This window comes from the organism of the source record quoted next, unplaced genomic scaffold (genome assembly GCF_019419815.1).
Source record: "Pyrus x bretschneideri cultivar Hongxiangsu unplaced genomic scaffold, Pyrus_bretschneideri_v1 Contig13, whole genome shotgun sequence".
Taxonomy (NCBI): Eukaryota; Viridiplantae; Streptophyta; class Magnoliopsida; order Rosales; family Rosaceae; genus Pyrus; species Pyrus x bretschneideri.
Window position 1 is genome coordinate 4,841,263 of NW_025999424.1, and position 21,101 is coordinate 4,862,363.

At 38.7% G+C, this 21,101-nt stretch overlaps 3 protein-coding genes across 9 annotated transcripts; 2 read left to right on the forward strand and 1 right to left on the reverse strand.

The window, feature by feature from the left end:
• The first annotated feature begins 4,942 nt into the window (after window positions 1-4,942).
• LOC103960281 lies at window positions 4,943-9,764 on the forward strand. 6 transcript variants are annotated; one of them, XM_048579074.1, is made up of 8 exons: window positions 4,943-5,894; window positions 7,301-7,386; window positions 7,657-7,950; window positions 8,166-8,285; window positions 8,446-8,728; window positions 8,801-8,854; window positions 8,937-9,057; window positions 9,323-9,764. In XM_048579074.1, exons 2-6 carry the CDS (start codon window positions 7,374-7,376, stop codon window positions 8,820-8,822), a joined length of 732 nt encoding a protein of 243 aa, XP_048435031.1. In that variant the 5' UTR covers window positions 4,943-5,894; window positions 7,301-7,373; the 3' UTR covers window positions 8,823-8,854; window positions 8,937-9,057; window positions 9,323-9,764. The 6 variants fall into 6 exon arrangements, with proteins under 6 accessions (XP_048435031.1, XP_048435029.1, XP_018506162.2 ...); XM_048579072.1 differs by lacking the exon at window positions 7,301-7,386 and adding an exon at window positions 9,153-9,191; XM_018650646.2 differs by lacking the exon at window positions 7,301-7,386 and having other exon boundaries at window positions 8,446-8,526; window positions 8,669-8,728.
• Window positions 9,765-13,476: 3,712 nt separating this feature from the next.
• LOC103940828 lies at window positions 13,477-17,099 on the forward strand. Of its 2 annotated transcripts, none has more exons than XM_048579075.1 (5): window positions 13,477-13,961; window positions 14,039-14,083; window positions 14,351-14,653; window positions 14,884-15,059; window positions 15,237-16,194. In XM_048579075.1, exons 1-5 carry the CDS (start codon window positions 13,739-13,741, stop codon window positions 15,246-15,248), a joined length of 759 nt encoding a protein of 252 aa, XP_048435032.1. In that variant the 5' UTR covers window positions 13,477-13,738; the 3' UTR covers window positions 15,249-16,194. The 2 variants fall into 2 exon arrangements, with proteins under 2 accessions (XP_048435032.1, XP_009349283.2); XM_009351008.3 differs by lacking the exon at window positions 15,237-16,194 and adding an exon at window positions 16,752-17,099 and having other exon boundaries at window positions 13,484-13,961.
• Window positions 17,100-17,935: 836 nt separating this feature from the next.
• On the reverse strand, window positions 17,936-21,101 carry LOC103940829 (thylakoid membrane protein slr0575). The gene is made up of 9 exons (XM_009351009.2): window positions 20,787-21,101; window positions 20,379-20,425; window positions 20,164-20,266; window positions 19,799-19,885; window positions 19,300-19,383; window positions 18,975-19,028; window positions 18,520-18,600; window positions 18,287-18,332; window positions 17,936-18,183 (listed from the first exon to the last, which is right to left on the reverse strand). The coding sequence occupies exons 1-9, from the start codon at window positions 21,099-21,101 to the stop codon at window positions 18,107-18,109; spliced, it is 894 nt and encodes a 297-aa protein (XP_009349284.2). The 3' UTR covers window positions 17,936-18,106.

Genomic DNA, 21,101 nt, shown 5'->3' on the forward strand with positions numbered 1-21,101 from the left:
TCCTTTTCCAAGGTTGTGAATCCTTTGAATAAGGGGTCTGCCACGCTTCAGGGTCGGAGCAGATGATTGGCTAGCCACCAATGTAATTTGCTGTGTGGAAGGTGCAGCCTCCCCACCTTCGGGAATGGTACAGCCTTCCTAGGCGAGTTGTGGATGTACGCGGGGTACATCTATCCTTGCAGATGCGTTTGCAGCGGGTATATGTCATATTGTCACCTTTGCTAGACCATTAAAAGCATCTGGCATGCTTTAAGCAATGCTTTGAAGATCTATAATTCAGCGCACCTCAGTTTCAAACTGAGCAGTGCGAAGATCTAAATGAGACATAGTGGGAGCATACCACGATAATTCGCGGCGTTCTACAGGAACGTTAGCATGCTTATCTCCCATTAATGATAGGAAGACTGTCTCATCAAAGTGACAATCTGCCAAACATGAGGTAAAGAAATCTCCTGTCAAGGGTTCTAAATAGTGAATAATTGATGGTGAATCATAATCGACATAGATTCCTATTTTCTTTGAGGACCCATTTTGGTACGTAGTGGCGGCGCTATTGGCACATAAATGGTGTACCCAAACACCCATAAATGCGAGACTTCAGGCTTGTATCCAGTGACCAACTGTAACGGTGAATGTGGTTGAGTAGCGGTAGGCCTTAGGTGGACCAACATAGCTACGTACAATATTGCATAGCCCCATGCAAATACGAGCAGTTTGGTTCTCATGACCAAAGTCCGAGTTATCAATTGAAGGAGCTTTATGAAAGCTTCTGCCATGCCGTTTTTGGTGTGAAAATGGGGTACAAGATGTTCCATATCAATCCCTACTGACATGTAATAATCTTCAAAAGTCTGTGATGTAAACTCTTCAGTGCTATCCAGTCGAATCAACTTAATCGGATAATCAGGGTGGTGAGCTCGAAGCTTAATTATTTGAGCTAGGAGTTTAGCAAACGTAGTGCTGCGTTTGGACAGCAGGCAAACATGTGACCATTGTATCGATGCATCAGCCAACACCATAAAGTATCTAAATGATCTGCATGTTGGTTGGATAAGTCCATAAATGTCCCCTTGAATCCTCTGAAGAAACTTAGGGGGGTTGTGAATAATTTTTGTATGTGAAGGTTAAGTATTCAACTTCCCTAAAGAACACGCTTTGCATGGTGATAGTTTAACATAAGGAGGTAACCGATGCCTATGTGATGATTTGAGGATACGGCACATTATATCACGTCTAGGATGTCCCAAACAATCATACCAAAGCAGCAAAGTGTCTTAGAACTCAGGCATAAGGCTGGCCACACTGTGGGCTTTTATGCCACGAATGGTTGTGATGTACAACGCACTCGGGAGACGTTCCAACTTCTTATGAATATGCTTTTGGCCATATTCGTACGAAGTGATACAAAGAAATTTAGAACCATTATCTTCAGTGGTTTGAATATAATATTAATTATCTCGAATATCTCTAAAACTCAGCAACGTTATTTTGAAATGTGGAGAATAGAGTGTCTCTGTAATGGTTAAGATTGTACCATTGGACAACATGATAAAGGCCTTTCCATATCTTTCAATCAGGTTGAATGGGCTTGAAAGAGTTGTCAGATGAGCTTTCTTGGGTATCAAGTTAGTAAAATAGTGTTATTCACGCAAGATGGTGTGCGTGGTTGCATTATTTGCCAGACAACTAACTTCCCCACTAGACATACCTACAAATAAATTGATTGAATTGATCACATGCATAAATATAAGTCCATTCATTCAATTAAGCAATTCGAGAAATAATATCCATTCAAATAACAATCCATAATTCAAAACAAACCAAAACCAAATAAATTATTCCAAAGACTTAGAAAAATTGTTCAAAATTAAACCATAAACCTAGAAAATAAGGGGGAAGGGCCGCCACTCCTAATGGGTTCGGCCACTAGGTGTAAATGCCCTAAAAACATGTCTAATTTATTCATTCATAAGAGCTGATGCCTCCTGAAAATCCGATATCTCCATTAATGTAGTTACATTTTCCGGATGATCCACATGTGCAAAGTTAGACTCACGACAAGAATGATACTTGGCAATAGCCTCAGGAAAAGCTCAGCACACGCGTGACCAATAATCCCTTGATCCACAATGGTATCATATGTCCAGTTCAGATGAAGCAGGCTGAATGAGAGCTTTGCCCTTGTTCTTGAAGTTTGGGGCCTTAGGAGTGAGTGGTGGACGATGCTGGGTCACATTTCCTCCCTTAGGTGTGGCACTTTGTTGACCTTGGGCCCGTGGTTGGGCTTGCCGCTCATTGCCACGACCACGACGGTTTTTTCGTCGTTTGTGGCTGCTAGAATTGGTCTCATATGCTTTAGGCGCGGCGTTTGAGCCAGTTGATCAAGCTTGATAATTCTTCATCAAAAAATGGTTCTGCTTTTCAGCGAGAAGTAGTACAGAGATCAAATCCGAAAACTTGGTGAATTTATGTGCCCTATATTGTTGCTGCAGGACAATATTGGTGGCATGAAAGGTCGAATAGGTCTTCTCCAGGAGATCTGATTCGGTTAGTTCCACTTTACAGAATTTCAGTAGTGAACAGATTCTACAAACTTCAGAGTTGTACTCATTCACGAACTTAAAGTCTCGGAAGCGAATATGCTGCCAATCATGTCTTGCTTCAGACAAGTATATGTCTTTTTGGTGATCGAAACGGTTGGCCAGAGCAAGCCAGAGGGTGCGTGGGTCCTCATGAGCGAGTTACTCGGTTTGTAGTGCATCGAGGATATGTCTTTAAAAAAAGATCATTGCAGTAGCTTTCTGAGCTTCGTCGATAGGTGCCTCGAGGATGGCTTTGATGCCCTTTGCAATCAGATGGAGCTTCACGTCTTGAACCCACTTCAGATAGTTTCTTTCGGAGATTTCTACAGTGGAGAAATAGAGATTGTTCAAGTTCGACATGTCTCTAAAACGGAGGGAAAAAAACGTGATTAGTCATATGGTAATCCATAGACATATATCGTAGAACATGCAAGTTCTATAGACATGTATTGGTTTAATTTATGCATGAAAACTACAGGTTTTAGGTGGAATGTTTTGAATGAAAACTTCAGGTTTCAAAGGCACTAAATATGAAACTATAGGTTCAATTTAGTTTTTATGAACAATTAGTTCATAAGGAGAGGTTCTTGCAAGAAACACATAACGCAATATACTAATTTAAATATAGTGGGTTTGAGTTTCTTCGGGAACTCAAGTGTGAGAGCTTCGTTACTACGAAAGTATGTTAATGGTTCAAAGTATGAAAATAAATTATTGAATCGTTAATGTCCAAAAGTGATCTTCAAGTCAATAATTTTGGATTTATTATCAGATTAAGGGATTGCAGATCACCTTTAGTTAATTCAATAGATCGGAACCAAACATGGTTGATCGTGGAAGCAAAATAATGCTAAAATAGTAGCGTTGGGTCGAAAATACCATAGCCCAAAAATTGGGTTAGGTGCCATGAGCAAAGGGGCTCGGGTGTGGCTGCAATAGCAGCCCACGGGTTGAGTGACAGAAGCCCAGCATCATGCTGGCGGGCCGAGGGGAGCAGAGTTAGGCCCAACAAATTGCTGGCCTTGGGTTCGCATAGGGAGCCCAGTTGAGATTGGGTTCAGATCGGGGCAGGCTTCAACCCAGTAAACTGGGCTGCGGAAAGCAGGCCGGGGTGACATGGCATAAGCCTAATGGGCTAAAGACGCACGGGACATTAGGCCTAAGGCTGTAGGCTTTTGGTTTGGGTGAATGGACTATAGGTCCATCAGTCAGATTAGGCCTTAAGGCCTTGGGATGTCTGGGTCAGTGCAGCAAATCCAAAAGGTGCTGCCGTGTGATCCACTCGACTGGACTTCAGGCCAGTGTTGGTCCATGGTGCCACGATGGGGTGCTGCGGTGGTGGTGCTGCATAGTGCCCGCTGCATATATATTTTCGACATGGTTAGGGATTTACATACCCTAGATTTGCTTCTAATTTATAAATATACTTTGACTCACAATTCCCCATAGTAATTTAATTGCGTAATGCATGAAACAAAGATATATATTGACAAATTTATGAACATATATCGTAAGGAAAATATAAACATAAAAGGGTTCATGCATCATGAGGAATGTTTTCATCCTTCGTGGACGTTTCAAATATCTTCTTTTATTTTAAGCGTACTTGATTGACAGAAAACAAAGAGAAACCTTTGAATTTTGTGGAAGATAACATCCTTCTACGATGCGTCAATTCCTCAGCTTCTGGCAAGAAAGTGCTGATAACATATTGTAGACCTATTTGATTGAGCTATCTAAGGGTTTAGAGAGAGAGAGAGAGGGGGCTGACAATATTAAGGGAGAAGAGAGAATGATTTAATTGTGGTGCGTTTGAGTCATCCCATTGTGCCTTTATTTATAGTAGTAGGGTAGACAAAAACCTTTCCCTTTAGGATTACAACTCTTAATAGGTAATCAACTCTTAATATGAATATAAGATACATTCCCATATCTACTAGGATTTACACAATCACATTCCTATTCTAAATATGACTGCAACAATCACCAATTTTATTTGAAAATTAGAAAATGATTTTGTTATTCGTATTGTATCAATTTTACTATATTTGCAAAGATAAATTTCTATTTTCCAATATTTATTAAAAATTAGAAAGGAAAATTATTCTAAACCCTCCCCAAATACCAAACCAAACCCAAAAGAACAAAAATTGAGAGCAAGCCTAAACCTAGACTTCTACCTTTGCAACAATTTAATAATCCAACTTTGGATCTCTCCTGAAATTGGGAGTCTCAAATCTCAAACCCTCCCCAAATACCAAACCAAACCCAAAAGAACAAAAATTCAAAGACAATGTTCCTCTTGTTCCTCCCACACAACAACAACTAACAAAAATCTCAGACAGGCAGTTTTGGTGGTTTTGTTTGTTGGGGGTCCATCATCATCATCATCATCTTCTTCTTCTCGCTCCTCTTCTAATGGTAGTTGTCCAAGCTTCCAAGCTCAGCCTCCCAAACCCTTCTCTCTCCTCCCCTCCCCAAATAACTTCCCTCCAGTTTGAACCCCATTCCCTCTCTCTAGCCCTCATGCACTCTGACTCCACTTTTTCTCTCTACCCCTCTCTCTCCTCCCCTCTTTCCCTCTCCTCTCTCCCTCCTCCTCAAACCCTAATTGCCCCTCCCTCCTCTTCCTCCACCTTCCTCCTCCTCCAAAACCCAGACCCTAACCCCAACACCCGGACCCTCTTCATTGTCTGCGGCCCTCACAGAGGTGGGTCCCAGGTCCTGCTCAGGTTCTACATTCTGCAGAATCAGAAACAATTCGTGAGGGCTCAAGTCGTTTGCACCCAGAAAGGGCTAAAATTTGATGGGAAATTGGGGGTTTTGGTTGATGCCCATCATGGGGTTTCGCTTAAGCTTGCCGGGTCGGTCAATTTCTTCGCCATGTACTCCGTTTCGAGCTCAAAGATATCAGTTTTTGCTGTGAAAGCGATTGGTGATGGCGACAATGGTGATGATGGGGTGGTTGTGAAGTTGATGAGGTGTGCTGTGATTGAGTGTTGCAAGCTGGTTTGGTCGATTAGCATTTCGTTTGGGGTCTTGATCTTAGGAGAAGATAATGGAGTTAGGGTTTTTAATTTGAGGCAGCTTGTTAAAGGGCGGGTTCGAAAGGCCAAGACTTTGAGTTCGAGTTTGAAAAATGAGGGCCGAAATTTGGGTTTTCCTAATGGGGTGGTTGGTGATCATGTGCATAGTGATTTGGGGGATTGTGGAAATAAGCAGGAGGCGACAAATGTGGTAGCGTTGAGGGGAGTTCGGAGATGACTTGCAGTGGTAACTTGTGTGGGAAGAATGATAGGAATTATGTTTCTGGTAAGTATGCAAATTCTGCGTTTTGGTATTACTTTTTGCTGATCTTATCTTACCTGTATGTAGAAAATGCAATGCACAAACGTTCTTTTGTACTTTCGATTACGTGTCCATTGCTTGCCCCTTGTTGAGTTAGTACTTAATAGAGTTCGATAATAGAACTCTTTTGCAATGTGAAAGATTTATGTACTGTTCATCTAAGTAATCGAGAACTTAAGAAATCCTATTGGAATTCTGATAACCACTCTAGCGATACAATCAATAAGGAAAGCGAACGCACTGCGACTGCATTTTGTCCTAAAGCCTCTGTTTTTCTAAGTTAATGGTAGGCTTATTAGAGTTAATTTGTGTATCTTAGGTTGTGTCTTGAAAATTCGAGCAATCCTCATTACCTGTTATGGGATTTGTGCAAGAACTGGTAACTCATAAATGAATAGGTGCGGTAGAGGATTATAAAGGTCAAAAGTATTCAGTGTAGTTTTTTCTTGGAAGTTTCAAGGATTGCATGTAAGATTTATTGTTTTCATATGATGGAAAAGACTAAGCTTTGATGGCTGGGAAGTTGTTGAAATCCATGTTGGTGCTAACACTTTAGGGGTGTAAGGGTCAAGGTTTGATGGGGGAAGTAATTCAGGTTAAGAGCAGGGTTTTTTATTTGAAAACTAAAGAAAGAAAGAAATGTGGTTAGCGTTCCTTCAGTCCTTGACTTTCAATCATGAATTAAATTAAGTTCGTGATGTTGAAAAATCATATGCATATCCTTAATGCATTAGATTGACTATCTGGATGTACTGTAAAATAGCTAGCCACTAAGATGAGGTTGGATCCTCTAGTAAATCAGTGTACTTTTTATGCAGCATGTAAGTAAAAAAGATATTGCCATCATTTGATCAAGTGAATGAATAATGTGGTTTTCAATTTATACACAATTCATGCAATCTGAAAGATCATGATTGGGATTAAAATGACCTACCATGAGTGCCTATAAAAACAGTCCTGTATTACTTCGTTGAAATCTTGGTATCCGGCTTTTTTGGTGTTCTTGCTACCATTAAAGCGTCATGATCACTTTGTCTTAAGCCAATATAATCTACCCATGGATCTTTATATCCATCCGATAACTTATTGATCCTTATGAGAAATTCGTGTTACAATGGATGTACACAAACTCTTTCTCACAATGACTGGTCTATCACCAGCACGTGACGGATTAAATACAAGATCTTTTCCATTATATGTTGTAACTTTAGCTGTAACATGTTACTTCTCAACAAAAAAAAAAAAAAAAAAAAAAAAAAAAAAAAAACATATCTATTCATGTTACATTAGTTAGGCCTGTTTCTAAGCCTGCAATACTTGTATCTTATCTATGCGTTTATCTGTATTTCCACTGACAAATTGTTTTTTAGGTATTTCTTGTGGCCTAGGACATGGGTGCTACTCATGTAAGCAGGGTGCTGTCCTTTGGTTAAAATCATAAGGATGCCTCTAGATGGTAAATTACTGATTAGAAAAATAACTTAACTTTCTTATCATGGAATTGAAATCTCTAGCTCATAGACAGATTGCTAACCTCGATCCCCTCGGAAATTGTCCCCCTTAGGGCATGCAGCATATATAGTTCTGTAGTATGTTCACCGGATAACAACACCTGTCCATTTTAGATGGAAGTGACTTCCATTGATTCTTGGTTTTAGATCCACATGGACTTGTGTTACCATTGGCCAATTGACTAGTGCCTCTAACGCTGTGTTTAACCTTGCAGTCAAGCAGAGGTCTGTGAAACTGAAACAAGACTCTTGTGAAGAGGGAGTGTTTTTTGTGGAATTCAAAGGAAAGGAGTTTGAAACCTCAAAATCGAAAAGAGTGATACCAGCTAAGGCACTTTCTACTGAAGCACTGTCCCCCAACAAATTTCTAATCTTGGATTCTGATGGAGGTTTACACATTTTGCACCTCTCTAGTCCTATAATTGGATTAGAAATAACTTCTTGTGTGCAGCAGTTGCCTCACATTATGAAAGTGCAAAAGCTGGCTGTTCTTCCCGATATAGATTCAAGTATGCTTCTCCAATCCATTGCATTTTAAAGATTTTGTACATGCTTACATTTTGGAACGCCGAAGGTCTTTTGGGTATGCAATATGGGAACAATAGAAATTGATGATCTTAATGTCATTGTAGTTCATCTACACTAGACGTAGGTTCAACCGTGAGGTTACTCTTCAATATATCATTGCCCTTTGAAACTTGGAAAACATGTCATGATTTTGCAGGAACTCAATCTGTGTGGGCATCAGATGGATACAATTCTGTGCAGATGTTGTTGGCATCTCACGTGGATATTGCGGAAAATGAGAAAAATAACAGCGAGGAAAAACTGATTCATGTCTCAGGTATTCATTGTCCCATAATTTAACCCTTTAATTTTGAAATCATGTCGTATCTTTCTTTGTAATGTCGAATAAGTTTTCATGACATTGAAAGTCAGGGTCATATGCCCTTTTGTGATTTTAATTTCCAGTATTTCACACTTAATTCTTTTTTCTGTGCTAGTTCTTCTCACGGTTTTTGCCAGCGAAAGAATTCAAGATCTTATTCCTATGGCTGCAAATGCTATTTTGATTCTTGGACAAGGTATGCGTTTGTTTTTCTCCTTGTACTTTAGAAATTATTTTGTATGCAATAAGTGTTGGTGGATTTCAAATATAGATAAAAGGGTAATTGCTATTTGCCGTAAATTGCATTACTTGTTACCTCTAAAAGTTTACTTAAGCAGGAAGCTTGTATACGTATGCGATTTCTTGAAGTTGCATAGTTACAACCGCCTTTTCTATTGGTGAGCAGCTCGTCTTGAATCTATTCACTCAAAATATTTTTTTCTTCTTGATCTAAGCTGGTTTCTTTGCAGGACTTCTGAATTCCCGGCCTAGAGGAGCTCAGCCAGTTTGATTGAGATCCTGGGGTAATGTTCTATTTAAACAACTCAGTGTCAGGACTCGGAAACAAGTTGCCATGTCTAACTATAACTCATTTTGATTTTTTAGGTGTCCTTGGATCTTTGATTTCCATGGTCCTTGCGTTGTTTATGTTACCAAAGTCTGGAGCTGCAGTTTTCCCCTTTACTCTAAAGTGATAGAGACTTAAGAGAGTGCTGAGCAGTTGAAGGTATGCATGGTCATTTGAATTTTTGCGAGAAGTTAATTTAGACTATGGGCGTGGATTTTAATGATAGCATGCATTTATTTGCTATATGGTAGTAGAGATACCGATAACAAGGATTCGAAGAAGGATGTGGATTGGTATGATTTGAATCTAGTATTGATTTCTTAATGTTTGTTGTCACTGTGCGGTTTGCCTCACTGTCACCGAATGTGCGCATGATACAGTTGAGATCATTCAATCTCATCAAATCTTTTTGCCCTCCTTTTAGGTGGTATGGGGTCGGGACCAGTTGGGTGCCTGCCCTTGCTTTCCAAATTCTAAAGGTTGATTATTTCAGCAACTGAAAGCTACGTCCGTTGTTCAACCAACTCCATGAGCTACAACTTAAGGCATATGTGAACGTATTTGCTGGTGGTTCCTCTGTGTTACCTCAGGTTGTCTACTGGAGAAGTGAACCTGCATTCGACTCAAGGTAAAAAACGCCATCAGAAGTCTTGCAAATATATTGACTGGTATGGATGAAACCGGTACTCTTGAGACTTTCAGTTCTTAAATTTTAACGAGGCGTGTAATTAAACTTTCTGGTCGACACATTAACCGGGCAAGCGCCCCTCGGTTAATTCTCGTATAACTTTATGCGTGTGATTCCATCTGGTGCCGTGTTCGGTATTAATGGGTACTAATGGAAATGAAAATATAGGTTCATGGAACTCTTTTGCCTTCATTATATTTGCAATCCCGATTGAGCATCTGCTGAGATTTGAAGATCTTGCTTTAGATGAAGGGGTTGCCCTCAAAGAAACTTGTGTGAATATTGACAGTGTGTGCAATTCTGATTACCGAGCCCGAACTTGCATGCAATCGGGACGAATGGACGATAATATCGGATCAGATATTTTCTCGTCTCTTTGATAGACTTGGGATATTATAATTCCGACGTCTCAGTTGTATGTAAGTTTTTCCGAAGAACCATATCAATAATACTTTAGCCGAAAAAAAATATAACAAGGGAGAACAATATCCGCACAGATTTCTGCTCTGCTCCTCCGTGAGAAGTGAACACTTTGGAAATTAAATGAAGGTGGGGATGGGTGGGATTTGGATCCTCTCCAGATCCCCTCGTTGGGAATTCTTAGGATTTATGCATGAGGATCGTTCACCAAAGATTGTGCAGTTATAATTAAATATTTTTTATATTTTTAAAAGTAAATCAGCTTTATTTTGCGTAAAAAACATTTAATTGTGGTCGCACGATCTTGGATGAACGGTCTTTGTGCATTAATCTCCGGATCCCCAGTGAGGGGATTTGGAGAGATCCAAATCCGGATGGGTGGACCCTACCTGACCCTTGATTGGTTGAAACCTAGCCTACAGATCAGACAAAACTGACGATTACGATGATGAGGTTTCAGATGGGGGCGGGGCCTCCTGATCCCCATAATTGGAGGACCGCATGATGGTGAACAATCACATGACATGGAAATGCACTACCACACACGTAAACTTTCACTCTCTCTCTCTCTCTCCGTGTCTAAAACACACACACGGAGTCTCTCTTGCTCTCCAGTTCTTGCTATCCACTCTTTTTTCTTCTCCATCCAGATCCAGGTCCAGCCCAGACCGAAAGCAACCCCACATTGGTATCTGCTTTTCGTGATCAACTTGTTTGCTGTTTTACAAACCCATTCCCCCAAAAGTGAAAAAAACCACAGGTAATATCACCATTTGGTTTCTGATCAGAATTTTTATGCACTCTCGTTGGATTAGAGGGAAAGGGGTCCTCCCGGATCTCTTTCACCAAAACTACTAATTCAGATCCTTGAAATTTGATCCAGCAGCTAAAGTTATTATAACTTTTAAAGGGAATCCTCATTTTTAACCGTTTGATCAAATTTCAAGAGTTCGGATTGGTGGATTTGGTAGAAATGATACAGAGGGGAACCCTTTCCGGATTAGAGAGGTCTAAGGAGGGAATAAATGGTCCGAATTTTAAAATTTTAAATAATGTTCATCTAAATAACATTCGGACGGTGCTGTTATACTCACACACCTGTCATATTTTCCACAGTCACTTTATAATGAAAATAGAACAAATATATGGATATAGTAGATATCTGAAAATTTTTCAATACTTCCTAACATTGAATGATACAAAAAATGAATAGTTGAAATTGAAGATAAAAAATTTAAACAGCTATGAAAATCACATATAACGGCTAAAACTTCTGTAACATTGGAGGTGATACGCAACTCTCATTCAAACTACCATCTCTTAAGTTTTTACAGAAAAAAAGATATTTACACCAAATATTTTAATCGGAAATTTTTATATTTTTGGACCGCTGCACTGGTATTTCAGTTGGAGTTCATATGTCCACATTCTTAGTAGTAGCACTAGATATATTCTGCTTGATCATATTTTTCTAAGTTATAGAAATTCTCGATAGTGTCAATAATATGATTGATGTATGTACGCATTATTAATAACATATCAATAACTTATTCTTTGTTTATTTATTTTTTAAATCTAATTTCATAGCCGGGTTACTTCAAACTCTGCTCCCTCTTTGCATCAAAATGCTGCTGATGCTCATCCCCACCCTTATCATATTTGTGGACTTTGAGTCTACAGCGGTCGGTCGGGTAGATCAAATGTCATTTGTAACCCTTTCTATGATCTATTCAGAAAGACGCAGGTTTAGTTCGGGTACGAAGCTCCAACCCCATCTTCTGCAAATCTCTTGGGTATCGTTTGGTATGCAGACGGGATGGGATGGAACGGAATGGGACGGAACGGGATGGGATAGGACGGAACGGAACGGAGCGGGAGCAAAGATGCCCTCAGATGGAAACAAGGAGGAAGAAGAAGGAGACGGAGATGTTATAATTTTGTGTTCCACGGATGTGGAACGAGTCGTTCCAGGGGGTGAGGTGGAACGAAAATTCACCCTAAAACTCGTCCCGTGAAACAGCTCGTTCCACCCGTTTTAGGCGCACCAAACGTGGGACGGAACGTCTTGTCCCACTCTGTTCCGTCCCGTCCCACGTACCAAACGGTACCTTGCTGCGGCTTGTTCTTCGCCTCCTCCTTGGTTGCTGATGGCGGCATCGGCAGTTCTTGCGTTAGGAGTAGTTAGGGTTTCCAGCGTTATTCTTTTGTTTTGAGCATAAATCCTTGCTTCGAGTCCCGTATTTTGTTTCTTGACTGGTCCATATCTTCAACTTGTGCATAACTTTGTATTTGAACCTTTTACGTACGTTTGTTTATGATAATGAAATATCATTTCCATCAAAAAGTACAAGGTTTCGTAAACGTAGGCAATGTCCTAACTTGAGTTGCATCAACTAGGTAATCACGGCACCCCCATAAAACCAATGCTACCCCTAATGTTCACCTGATTACAAAGTTTTCTTGACACTTGTCTGTCAAGAAAATTGAACACATTTTCACACAAGTAATCAAATTACATCTCCCTGACTTCACTCCCAGCAGTTGCCAGTTTCCCCAGTCGGGGAAAATGTTGGTGCACTAAATAATGCACTCACATAATTCAAATGCTAAATTTGGTTGGACTATTTGATACCAAAAAAATTCAACACCATCGTACTATGTACATTTGCTAGTCTTTTCATAAAGCAAAACCACAACAAATATTGCTACCCTATGACCCCACGATCCAGTGGTTGTATATCAAATTTCAGATTCTTTAGATCAATTATATTATCAGTTTTCAGACCTACACCTCTCAAATCTTGGCTCTCCACATAAAATCAAGAAGTAAATGATTTTATACACTATTTTTAACTTTTTACACATCCAATGCTTGTTTTTGTTCATTGATTTTCTTTGATTTATTCAGTCTAACGGGGAGAAATCGATTAGGGGGGGTGTATGAGGAGAATAAGGGTGTTCGTAAATCACTTCCTATAATGAATTTTGTGATCTTTCAACCTTTTGTAATTCGTTAAAAAAAAAAAAAAAAAAAAAAAGGAGAAAAAGAAAAGTATTGGAAAACTATAGTCCTTATATGAAAGATTCTCTATTATTGATGTTTCAAAAGTAGATACAAGTTATCGATACATTTCAGTGCGCGTCTATTCTTTACTAAAGAACGCCCTAAAGAATTTCCCCTTGATTCAAGTATGTGAAAATCATATACTGTAGTTATAAACTCTGTAATTTTGAAGAGGTTAAAATATAATATTTAGTTCCAAAATTTATACTGCAGTCTGCAGCTTTTCCCTTCTCTCTTTCCTTTTTCGATCGAGCTTTCCCTTCTCTATTGGAAGGAGAAAGCGAATGAATTTTTACTCTTTATGTGTGCGTGTCAGTTTGTGTGTCATTGGAAGCCAAAGCGGCAATGCACATTTCATATGCCATTGTCTTTTATTCGAGCGATATTATAATTTAACTGAAAGTACAATAGTGTGATTTGAATTAGAGTATTTAGAGTCACATTACTTTAGCCAACTTGTCTACTTCCAAGCATGTCGTATACTGCCATGTTTAGCTGGACGCACATATAGCAACTCAATTTTAACTACATTTCGCAGAAACAGAAGCGCATTTTACAGATTTTGAAAGTTGCTCTGCCTGTTTTCATGCTTGCTTACTAATTCTAAAACTCAAACCCTCCAAAAAAAACATCCAAATTAAGAAGGAAGAAGGAAAAGCTCATTCCATATGATCTCCACCATGGAAGACTCAACGTCCGGTTCGAGAAGGCGAGACGAGCCGGAGTTCAGCCTGAGAGAGTGGGCAGTGAAGGCCCGAATCAGCCGCGAAAACCCGAATTCCAGAAGGTTTTCAGCTTCCTATATTCCAAGCTTCAGAGAGGACACAAGGTCTTTCAGATCAAACATTACAATCTCCAGCACTGCTTCTTCCCCTGGCTATAACTTAAGAGGTACCCTTCTCTCTACTTCCCTCAAAACCCAAGTTCAAATCCACCATTTCTCATCAGTTCCTCCACTTTTTTCGCAGATGAAATCGACCCGGCAACGTACTCATTCACCACAGCCCTCAAAGGTACGAAATCATGATCGTGAAAACATGTTAATTCAATATTCAAATTATAACATATTGTTTCAGAAATTCTTGTGCATGACGTTTGGTCTTTAGTAATTGTTCTTTAATAAAAAAAAAAAGGGACATCTATTCCATAACCAGACTAATAAACAATGTTGAAATTCTCATGTGCAGAACGTCACATCTTTACTATTGCCTTCTTTATTAAAAAACAGACGTCTGTTCCATAGCCGGACTAATATATAGTGTTTTGTATTGTTCTTGCAGCATTGCAGGCAAGGTCAGCTTATCATAGTTGGGAAACGTTATCACCAGAAGGGTTTGTTTTGAATTCAAAGTGGAATGAAGCAGAGAAATACATATGCAACCCTCTATCAGGGCAGGTTCCGATGGAGTGTTTATCTGCAAAAACACTTAGCGGAAGATCGTTTCGCAACGCAACGAATCGATTCACAATGTCTGCACCTCTTGTTTACTCTTCTCACACGAGACCAATCCATACAACCAACACTGCCAAGCCTTCTTCTAATCCTACAAAAGAAGATTTGGCTCCTCAATTTCCAGTTCCAGGTTAGCCCACTTCATCTTGCTTCTTATTAATCATGCTTCACTCGCAAGCGAATGGTTTTCCGTGTTGAGTGCACACCATTTCTTCTCCTTCAACTTTGTTTATTTCTGCTATTTGATTCTTTTTTAACTTATTCTGTCTAAAGGCCAGAAATAAACATGAGTGTAAAAAATTACTAAAGTTCGCGTCATATGAAATAAAATTTTCAATCAAAATCTGGTTTTCAATGCAGCAAAGAAAACAGAGGGCATGACTCGAGATGTTGGGACTCAAAGCACTCCTCCTGATTGGGGTTCAAGTAGTAGTCCTAGCTCTACTTCAACCCCTCCGATCGTAGAGAGATCGTTAAACCGATTTCGAGGAGGAGATTCGTCTAAAACAAGTGCAAAATTAAAATCTGACGACGAGGTATGTTCTTGCTCATATTTAAGGGTAATTGTAATGAAATATGCACAAATAAAACCGATTTGTGTAACTGTGTTAAGATAAGATAGGAAGAACATTATCTATATAACACGACACTAAATCGAATTTTATATACAATTTATTATCAGTTTAGTAACTTTTTCTCGTGTTTTTAATTAGCGATGTGTTTAGGATGATAGGACAACTCAATGAAGGCTGCATTTTGTGGTTGGTGTCATAAAATTGAAGTATTCCCTTCAAGGAGGGGACTAGCAGATTGAATTGGTCCCTCTTTGGTTTCGTGGGACATGCCTAGCTTAGTTCTGTTTCCTCGATATTTTCCCCCAAGTGGCCCTGCTTTCCAACGGAAAGGGATCCTCTCCGTCCCTTCCACCAAATCCACCAAGTTCACAAATTCGGGTCTTTTAAATTTAATTCAACGGTTACAAATAGGAGCTCACTTTAAAAGTTATAATAACTTTAACCGTTGTATCAAATTTCAAATGCCCGAATTTATGGCCTTCGTGGACTTGGTAGAAGGGCTCTGGAGAGGATCTATTTCCCCTTCCAGCACATAAACTCTCCTCAGAATATCATTTTGCCTCCAATAAAATGAAAATGTTGGGTAGGGTAAGCTGTCATGAAGTGTCTGGACCGTGTGGATTAAGAGTTGTATTTATAAACGGTCCAATAGTACTCAAATACAGTTGGACTCGTTTTGTTTTAATAATGTCTGATCATTTATTTGGCCAAGATGTTCTTAGTTTTCCACTTACATTAAATGGGAATATTTAAGCTATTCACGCACTATTATCATATAAGGTAGTACATAATTGATTAGTAATATGATACTGAGTTATCTCTATTGTAATAAGGTTCTATCGTGTCATAGAATAAGTTTCCAAACAATTTGCATGTCCACAATTGTGTTCTTTTTCGACCACGTTCTTTTTGTTTTTGTGTGGCACCCTTAAGATTCTTCAATGCAAATGTTAAAAAGGATTCTTCACTTTTTCTCCTCCCTTTAATCCTTGGGGTTCTCAGTGAAAGTGCCCCATCACTGGTATATTGGTTCATCTTTTTGGAAAAGATAGCCATGTGTTTCAGGGTTTGTTACTTGATGATTTTACTGTTTAAGTACACATTTGTTGCATCTTTGGACTAGGTGAGTCATGTCCTTTCAAACTTTTTGCTAGGGTTTGTGATCGTCAAATTGTACATGCTATGATGGAGATTATCGTTTCATGGTGTTTGGGACATGTGACCTAACATGGTACTTGGTTGCAGAAAGTGGCACTAGTCTCTAGCTATAGTGATCCAATGTCACACTTCATTTCAAAATGATGGTCTCCATCTAGCCCAAGCGCGTATATGCTTGCATATAATCATGATATATTATGGTATTTCTATATCAACTATCACGTAAGGTAAGTGGTTAGGAGATAGATAACTAAAGATCTTTCGATACACGTACATTTTTCTTCTAAAATGAACTTAGTTTTGCACCTATTAAAATTTAGGCCAAACACACATTAGGACCGACTCTTTATTTTATAGACGAGAAAAACTAGTTAGGTTAGTGTTTCTTTTTTCATATACCTGAAGGCTCTTACTTTATTTTATTTTACTTTCCTTATCAAATTACCAAACTTTTATAAGATGCAACTGAAAAACAAAAAACAAAAAAATTTGCAGGTGGAAGTGAAAGATACAAAAGAAACAGAAAGCGAAAAGGAAGAGCAGAAGTGCAGGCAAGGTGGGTGCTTGTCATGGATGAGAAAAAGGTATAGAGAGAAACACAAACCAAAAAACAAGAAGAATATCTTCCTTTCTCATCTGAATCTCAAAGCGTCCTGAGAAAATTAAAATATTATTAAGAGCTGAAATTATTAATATTGTAAAAAAAGAAAAGAGAGAAGTGAATATTAGTAGGGTAAACGCAGAGATTTTCTGTGTCTTTTGAGAAATCTTTCGCAAGAGGAAGAACAAAGAACAATCAATCAATGTATTATTATGTTTATGTTTTATTAGTATTTTGGGTCAGTGATGATGTTAATGTTTTTGTTCTTGTTGTGTTCAAATTGGCTGACAGCTTTGGGCTTCACGTGCATGTTTTTTGTTTGTGTGCTTTGGAAAATGGTAGCTTGAGGAGCAACTATAAGATATCTAGGATTCAAAATATGAATATCTCAATCTTGGGAAACTAAATGACCAATCGTTTTTCTAGTGCGGTTAACTGCAATCAAGTTTATTAACGACATAACATCAATCAGTATCAATTATATAGCAGCAGCTCTATGTTACAGTATCAATTATAGTGATAATGAATCGCGACATTCATATTTTGTAAGTAGTTAAGTTAACCACATTGAAGAAAAACCGTTTACAGTTACGTGGTGGGGGATAAAATTAATATAACTTTTCATCATCATTGGTCATCTAATCTTGTGTCAATTGGTATGGCACAATATTTTTAAAATAACGAGACTTGTACTGATTTTACGTAATATAATACTGGAAAATCTTGAAAATTCTAGAACTATCTTATTATGATGTATATCAAGTTTACGACCTGTCACATGCGAGTTCATCCTGCATGTGGAGAGTCGGACCAATAGGAGAAGAGAGGCAAACATACAGGAGTCGCCCCGCCCTACATATGCAAACAAATAAAGAAGTGGAGAACAGGAATCAAACTCAGGCCCACTTTCAAAAGAGCCTCGGTAACCATGTTAGACGACCACTAGTCCCACAAACTTAAGCTGTTAGAAAGCGGGCAAACGAATGAAGAAGACTCAGAATATCCAAAAGGAAAAAACATATGGCTTGAAGAAGTGGAAGATCTAAAGCTTCAAGAAATTGAATTTGAAGCTTGCAGATGAGTAACAATGACTTCAATTTTTGCTCATCTTTCTGATTCTTCAAAATTCTGTGTCATACAATAAAGCTTTTGCTAACTGAATATAAACAAAAGTTTTACAAGTAACAAAAGCTGTGTAATATGAAACTACACTACATAGCAGTATTTGATCAAACTATAATACATTTGTTTACAACGGTGATGCAGACGGTTTAGCGTTGGAGTTGGAAATAAGTCGGACTTCGTATAGATTATTTTCTCCCTTGCCTGCACCACGAAGTAAGCATTATTCATTGTTGAACCCCAGCTTTCTAATTTTACAAGTTCGAAAACTTTCACTAAAATTGAAGCATTTATAAATAAAACTCACCAACTTCAGCTGTGATTCCTGGTCCGAAGAATGAAGCAAACTTGGCCTAGAAATGTCAGAATTTGATCAATCAGTATGCAGTATCTTTTTCTCAAAATGCAAGGTCAAATAATTTCTTATGCCGGGAAGCACAAGCAAACTTGTAAACATGGTCTTCAAGAGAGTAAATCTAAACATAGATAAATGCGACTATTAACAAGTGAAGCAGGACTAGTAGACTCATAATTCTTTACCTGTCGTTGTTCAAAATCTGATAACTGCAAAGCTTTTGCCTCAAACACCAGGACTAATGAGTATCTACCATCTCCGGTGACCTATGAATATATGATCAAAATTTGTGATAGTATTAGTGATTGGGGATCAATGGTCGGTCACACTTTGATACAAAGTAACCAAAAGCCTCACCGCAGTTTTAAGGGATTAAAACCTTAAGGATATTGCAAGATTCTTTAAAAAACAATTCAGAATCATATCATGTCACCAGTCTGCTCTTGTACGTGATATTTTAGGAAAGAATAAAATTCTACTTTCATAGAAATTCAGTTTTACTTAATGGAAGGTAATAAAAAAGAGATTGCAAATGGTCACAGAAGTTGCTGTTTGCTGACACTTTTCGACACGAAAAAAGTTTTATTTAGGGAAGGTAATCAAAAGTTTATGGCTTGCCAAGTGCAGGTGAGAAGTATACCTCTTCACGAATACTTTGGAGAGTAGGTGCACTCCTCCGAGCAATTCCTCCACCCTGAAAGGAAAACCAGGTAAATGAGAAGATGTTAAGCACAAAACAATGCTTGAAGCGTATATTCCTAATAACAAGGCCCTTAGTGTAACTGTGTACTGAGCATAAGATTATCTACATCCAAAATTCTTTTAAAGGGTAAGTGTTGTGATGATAAGTTGCTTCCAAGAAGGATACGGAAGGCCAATCATTTCTTTCACTCTCGCAGAATATTCTGAAACAACTGAATAGATGTAATAGAGTTTCGTATTTACACGCAAAGCGGCCAACGCACCTGACCATACTGGAAGATTCGTTTCAATGCCTCATCCAAATGCTGTTCATCTCCATAGCGATACCTTGTAACATCATTCCTGACCTAATTCCATATATCGTATCATTCAGGTAAAACAACAAAAAAAAAACACGGATTGCATGCATCAAATGTTCATAGAAACGATCAACTCTATCCATTTCGGACGGGTTGATAATATTCCCCAACATCCTGTTCTGTATTTTAAAGAAACTGATTCTCAAGCACACATTTTTACAATAAGATCCTTTTTCGATTACCTCGCCTACGTTCAATATTGTTATGATGAAGCACAAGAAGAAACTAAAAAAGTCATGCCTAAAACCGCAATCATCTCAATACATTACAATACCATTTGTTGTCGAAAGTTTTTGAGGGTTGCTGCAATAAATTTGCCACACCACACATAAACCATTACAACATCTATCTTCTTAAATTACCACACCTTTATGTAAAGAATGAGCCAATTCAAAGTAATTACCTGTGTAAGGATCGGCGTGGCACTTGTTTCCCTTAATTGCAGGGCGTCCGAATAAGTCAAGCATGGCACCGGCTTTAGTTCAGCATACTGATATAACAGAGAAACCGAAATAACTATTTTGCAAATTGAAACACAAAATATTTCACGTCAAGAAATAAACAAAGCCGAAGTTTGTCTAAATAGAAGAGCAAGGAACTAGGAGCAAATTTGTTTGACAATCTAAACCAATGACCTGGACAGAAAGTGCATGAAACCAAATCAACAACTACTAATCCGCATGATCACCGGGCAACATTCGAAACTGGCAATACCCTGCATTATAAATTTTAGACAAGATATTGGCTTTGGTATGAAATTAGTTTTACCTTGAATGCCATACCAATGATTGCAAGAGGGAAGCCATATGTGAGCATCAATGCTGACCATTCAGACCCGGGAAGGATATTAAAGTACGCCCCGAAACCATACCTGTTCGAAATTCGTCACAAATACATAAATTAATCACGAAAAAAAAAAAATATGTAAGGATCAAAATTTGCTTCAAAAATTTACAAACTTGATGCTGCGATAAAGTACTCACGACAAGAGTGAAACCCCAACACCAAGACCAATAACCCCAAATGAAACCTGCAAACATCACACAAGGAAAACTACATGGTACAATCATAGAAGTCTGTATACATATTCATATCTATATTAACAGTATATAATATATTAGAATCTCGAATATTTTCTGAAAACAGGCGCAAGATAAAATCGGTTACGAACTTTAATAAAAAGTACATTCACTAAACAGACAGTAAAGTGTCACTGCACCGTTTTATATACGGCTCATTCTATGTTAAATACCCCACTAATTCTATTTGTTGTTTTCAAAATTTGTAATCGGTTGTGTTTAAAAAAAAAAATGTAATCCATTTTATTTGTGCATGTTTAATTGGTTCCAATGTTCATCGGTTTTTAAAAAGAGTAAAGCAGCAGATGGTACCTTAGCGAGGGAGAACTGGTCGTCGGGAACGATGGTTTTGCCGGCGGTGGAGGTGGAGGGGAGGGTGGAAGGCTGGGTAGAGGAGTCGGCGGCTCTCGGGATGGCCAATTTGGGCTTGGACTTCGAGAGTTGGTTGGCTCTGAATCCAATGGGATCCAAGTGGATGAGGAAGCTGGTGATGGGCCTGGATGATGATGAGGCCGTGTTATGGTCACGCAGAGAGAGAAAGTGGTGGGGGTTGACGTCATGGTAGCGGCAGAAGCTGCTGCTTCCTCTTGCAATTGCAGTTGGAGTTGATAGTGCTTGCGTTGCCAT